General features: G+C 41.9%; 1 protein-coding gene across 1 annotated transcript; it reads left to right on the top strand.

Moving 5' to 3' along the window:
- The first annotated feature begins 534 nt into the window (after positions 1 to 534).
- PMAIP1 (phorbol-12-myristate-13-acetate-induced protein 1) lies at positions 535 to 4,523 on the top strand. Its single transcript, XM_011361076.2, has 2 exons — positions 535 to 795; positions 3,413 to 4,523. The coding sequence occupies exons 1-2, from the start codon at positions 738 to 740 to the stop codon at positions 3,517 to 3,519; spliced, it is 165 nt and encodes a 54-aa protein (XP_011359378.1). The 5' UTR covers positions 535 to 737; the 3' UTR covers positions 3,520 to 4,523.
- Positions 4,524 to 4,937: the final 414 nt, after the last annotated feature.

Genomic DNA, 4,937 nt, shown 5'->3' with positions numbered 1-4,937 from the left:
GCCGAGAACTAGCCCCTCCATCTCCCGACTTTTATCTACTCACATGGCCTCTGGCATCATCCCAACTGTTTCACTTTCCTGAAACTATCCACGTTCTCGGAGTTTGAAAACCTGCCTTTTCTGAATTCTTCCCGGGGTTTGTTGATAGACGTCTCTAATTGCCCATTTATGGTGAGGATGGAGCTCCCGGCCTCCCCACCCCCAACTTTCCTGCTAGGAAAGCCTTTCTGCTCTTCGGCTCCTGGACCCGCCACGACTGCAGCTGATGTACGGCTGTGCTTGCAGGTTCTCAGTCCCCCAGCCCAGTTTGTTACGGAAGTAATTTGGGGGCTGGGCAGGCCCTGCGCCCCCTGCCGCGGGGTCGGCGCCGCGGCTGGTCGGGAACGTGTCGGGGCAGGTCGCGCGGAGTGGCGCGGGGTTCCCCCATCCGCCAGGGCCCGGGCGCCCGCTCCCCCCGCGGTGGCGGCCCGCAGGGGCGGGGAGAGGGGCGGGCCGGCGTCTGGTTTCGCTACGTCACGGGGAAGTCCCCATAAGGTGAGAGCGCGGGCTCTTTCCTTTCCCCAGAACCCAGAGGTTCTCGGGCGCGCTCTGAGTTCGGTGTCCATCCCGGTCCCTCCGGCCTAGCCCGTCCGCCCCGCGCGCAGCTCGCATCCTGCAGACCCAAGGTTTGCAACCCAAAGTTGGGGACTGAGCTCCCCGGAGGTCTGCAGCAGAGTTCCCGCCGGCTGCTTGCGGAGATGCCTGGGAAGAAAGCGCGTAAGAACGCGCAGCCGAGCCCTCCGCGGGCCCCGGCAGGTAGGGACCAGAACGGATCCGCGGGGATCCTGGCCCGGGCGGGGGCCGGGCCGGGGCCGGGGCCGGGGCCCGGGTCGACGTCTCGGTGGGGACGGGGTTAGTCTGTCTTCTCGGGGACACAAGGTCCGGCCACGTCTGCGCCCTTTCACGTGCTTTAGGGGCGCCTCCTGGAAGTCTTCAGGGCTTTGACCTAGGACCATGGAGACAGCGAGGGAGGGAGCTGGGTTTGGGATTGCGATGCAGCTGCATTTTAGCGGATGTCCAAAGCCTCTTCTTCCTACGCTCGCCTTTCATGCCCACCTGCCCTGCCCCGGGGCCGTGGGGAGAGAAAAAAGTGCAAGTTCGGGCGTCGGCCACGAGGAAGAAAGTCGTCGTCACGGCACGGAGGGACGGGAGAAGCTCCGGGAGCGGCCTGGCCTCCCCGCGCTTCCCAAGCCAGGCCTCTTCTCGGGTCTGGACCTCTGAGGGCCCCGCTCCGGGCGTTATCACTCTCCACCCCACCTCGAACAAAAGCAGTGATAACGCTCGATACGTTCACAGCTTTTCCACAAAGGATCGACGGAGGGTGGCGGAGACTCCGCAGGGACCATCGCGTTCGGGGCCCCCGGGAGTCTGGCTTCTTTGTTCAGAGCATATATAACATTTTAACAGTCGGTATTAGCTGCGGAGAGGAGGTAGGGGACAGGAGTTGGTCCCCAATTTTTAAAAGCCATCCATTCCTCCCTTTCCCAAAGCCTCATCTAATAACCCTTAGGATCAGTCTCCCCACCTATAAATTTAATCCAACAAGGCAGCCGTCTGCTAAGGGGCGGTAGCAAAGAAGGCAGAAAGGCTGCGGGCTCAAAAATGCCTGCGGGACATAGGCTATTACACCAGCCAGTTACAGGCCCGTCTTTTAATCTACTTTCATTTTATAGAGCCCATGGCGCATGCAAAGGAAGTGGTGTGTCGGCATGTGACCGTGGCTACGTTAGCACCAGACTGCTCTCGCTGGCTCTTTGTCCATTTTTGTTATGTCCAATACTTTCTGACCATGTTTTGGAAAAGTCTAAACCTGTGTGTAACCTTCACCCATCCAACTTAGTTCCCAATAACAAGGGATAACAGAAAGGTCCCTCTTAAACTTGTTTAGCTAGCAATACTTCTTAAAAAGTCAGATATAAGTGACATTGTTTTAGTTTCAGGGGTACAATATAATGCTATATGAATATATTGTGAATACCACAATAAGTTTAGTTAACACCCATGACCACAAATGGTTACATTTTTTTTTAAATCAATACATTTATATATGTGTAACTAAATTAAGGAAGCAACTAGGAGCTTTTTTCTGCCCCCCCCTTTTTTTTTTTTGCAAAATGGGTCATTTTTCCTCTTATAATTCAGGGCTTCCAAAGTTGTATGCAGAATAATTTTTCTTTTAGGATGGTATGTTAGTATACCCATTCACTGAAAAGAACGCCCCTTTGTAAATACGTCTCAAAATGTTTGATTCGTTCGTATAAAAAATAGCATCTTATGGTATTTATTAGGTATCTTGTTAGGGAGAGATTATGAAAATTTCACCCAACTCTTGTAGAGAGCAAAATTGATTGAAATGTAGATTTAAAAATTCTCTTTATTGTACATTTCCAGTTTTTATTTATTTTGAGCCTAAGTAGGGTCTTCCTAGGGCCTGTTTACAAAATAAACCAGATTTCGATTTGTAATTATAATTTTTTAATGTTCATAATCATGATCTTGAAGTGGGCCAAAGGACCAAGTTGCTCTTTGAAATAAATATCCAGAAAAACTGAAATTATGGTCAGTATAGATTTGGTGTTAATTTTACTTAAGAAATTTACTTGAAAATTAGATGATAAGCATTTTTCTTAAATTAATATTTAGTTCATTACAATATTATAAAAAGGAGTAAACATGTGAATTAAACATTACTTATTTTCCGCTTCACTCATTTCCATCATGGCAATGGGTTGGTAGAGGTTGGGTTTGTAGGAGAATTTGGCCTAGAGAAAAATTTAAACTTATAAATTGTTTTCAACAATGTGGAGTTAATTTTGGAATATGATTTTATGAGAGACTTTTATGGGAAAATTTCCAAGTTTTTTAAATGAGAAAAAGTACATTTAGATTTGCCTATTAATGAAGGCATATTCTGGGCTATAAATTATTGCCATTTAAAATATAAGTCTTATTTGAAAACAACACAAGAATTTAGAATTTGACTTCCCTTTTCCCAACCGACTTTAAGTGAGAAAAAAGGATGATGTCACCTGACTCTGGCAAAGTCTCACTTACTCTGTGGTATTTCACATATTAAATGTTTGTATTTGAAAGTAAGGTAATATTTACCTCATCCAGGATGCTTTAAAAAATATTTCAAAGTAAATGTCTTTATTTCTTTAACTATTTTTTTGTTTATGAGTCACAATGTGTTCGTATGTGTTACGTGTGTGTGTGTGTGTGTGTGTGTGTGTGTGTGTGTGTAAAGGTATATGTAAAGCTAACATTAAGAGAAATGAAATGCTTCACGGGATAAATACTCAACTTGTCACTCTTGCTGGTTACATTGTTGAATGTTGTCGATAGAATTTTGATGTTTTGCTTTACTTTTCAGAGCTTGAAGTTGAGTGTGCCATTCAATTCAGGAGAATTGGAGACAAGCTGAATTTACGGCAGAAACTTCTGAATCTGATATCCAAACTCTTCCACTCGGGAACCTGACTGTTTCAGAAGCCTTCTAATGAGGAGACTCCTTTAAAATGAGATTCTCCAGTAGATGCATATTTCATCAGTTAGAGGAGAGACTGCCTTATGATGGAGAAGAATGTGAAGGATCTCTCACTTGCTTTTGGATGCCCTTGGAAGTAAAGATGGAATGCATCGCAATGAATTTCTGTTGGAGGTTTTCCAGAAGTCATTCTCTGGGATGTGAGAACATTATAAAACTACTTTGTTTATTTTAAAGCAAGAATCAAAGAGCTTTGAAAATGCAGAATGAATTATTTATACATTTTGTTTCTGCTTAGAGAATTCTAGTATTTTTTTGCTGAAGGTTGCTGCCCAGTGTAAGAAGAATTAACAAATGATTAGAATGTGGGAGGGGGCCAGGAAACAGAATATGATCAGTGTTTATTTCTACTTTGGGATGACAGTTCCAAAATGTTGTATAATATTTGGTTTATATTATTATCTTGTTAAAAGTAAAAAGCATCTGAGAACACTGAATGTCATAGTGAATGTATATTTCATAGGTCACTACAAAGTATAAAATAATTTGATAATTTGTTTCTTTTGACTTTAAAATGTGTTACTTCTGTTTAGATAGCCTTTTTCACTAAATGTGTCCCTGAGGCATACTTAACCGGGAAGTATGTTCTTTGAAAAAATTTGATAGACATATAAGAGCGTCACTTGGTGCCAGTAAAATTCTTGCGAGTTGAATATTAAAAGGTAAAGAGAGAGGGGATTTTTCAAAACCAGGAATAATAAAAATGAATTCAACTTTTTACTGCTGTAATTAAAACATAGTAAAACAAATATTCTAAAGTAACTTTAAGAAAATGAATGTGTTTCCAAAGAAGTTTCTAAAATCTAAATGCCTTTTCTCATGCTAGTCTATGTGTATCCTGTAAAAGTGATATTTTAAGAGAAATTAAGCATGTTTTCATAATTGGAGTAACTTAAAAAAAAAAAAAGAGGAACAGATTGCTCATCTGGAATGAAAATCTCATTTATATACAAAAATATAAAATTTGCATTAGAGTAATAACGTAGATTCTGAGAAAGGTTTTGTGCATTTTTTTTTAAAAGGCCAGGCTATCAAAAAAGTCCCTCAAAATATATTTAAAAAGTCATTAAATTTCAATGAGAATAATCTTATTTATTTTACCTATTTATAATTAAAATATTTTTTGTTTGGTTAAAAAATGTATATTAGTTACAGTTACAGTTAGATTATGAGACAAAGGGTTTATAACTACTTGAACTCTTACAGTAAGAATGTTTTAATATAGACTTTAGTCACTTTAGATAAAAAAATTACCTCAGCATCTTTTTTTCTTCAGTATTACTTAAGACTGTTAGTTTATTTAGTTGCAAAGATTTTGTTCATGTGTATGCCTAAAGGCCAATGTTTCGCC

This window comes from Pteropus vampyrus, unplaced genomic scaffold (assembly GCF_000151845.1).
Source record: "Pteropus vampyrus isolate Shadow unplaced genomic scaffold, Pvam_2.0 Scaffold62, whole genome shotgun sequence".
Taxonomy (NCBI): Eukaryota; Metazoa; Chordata; class Mammalia; order Chiroptera; family Pteropodidae; genus Pteropus; species Pteropus vampyrus.
Note: the sequence above shows the minus strand (reverse complement) of the source record. Positions and strands in the feature narration are given on the sequence as shown.

Coding starts and splice junctions, on each gene's coding strand:
- PMAIP1 (XM_011361076.2), top strand. CDS start 738: ATGCCTGGGAAGAAAGCGCGTAAGAACGCGCAGCCGAGCCCTCCGCGG. Junction 796..3,412: donor CCCTCCGCGGGCCCCGGCAG/GTAGGGACCAGA, acceptor TTTACTTTTCAG/AGCTTGAAGTTGAGTGTGCC.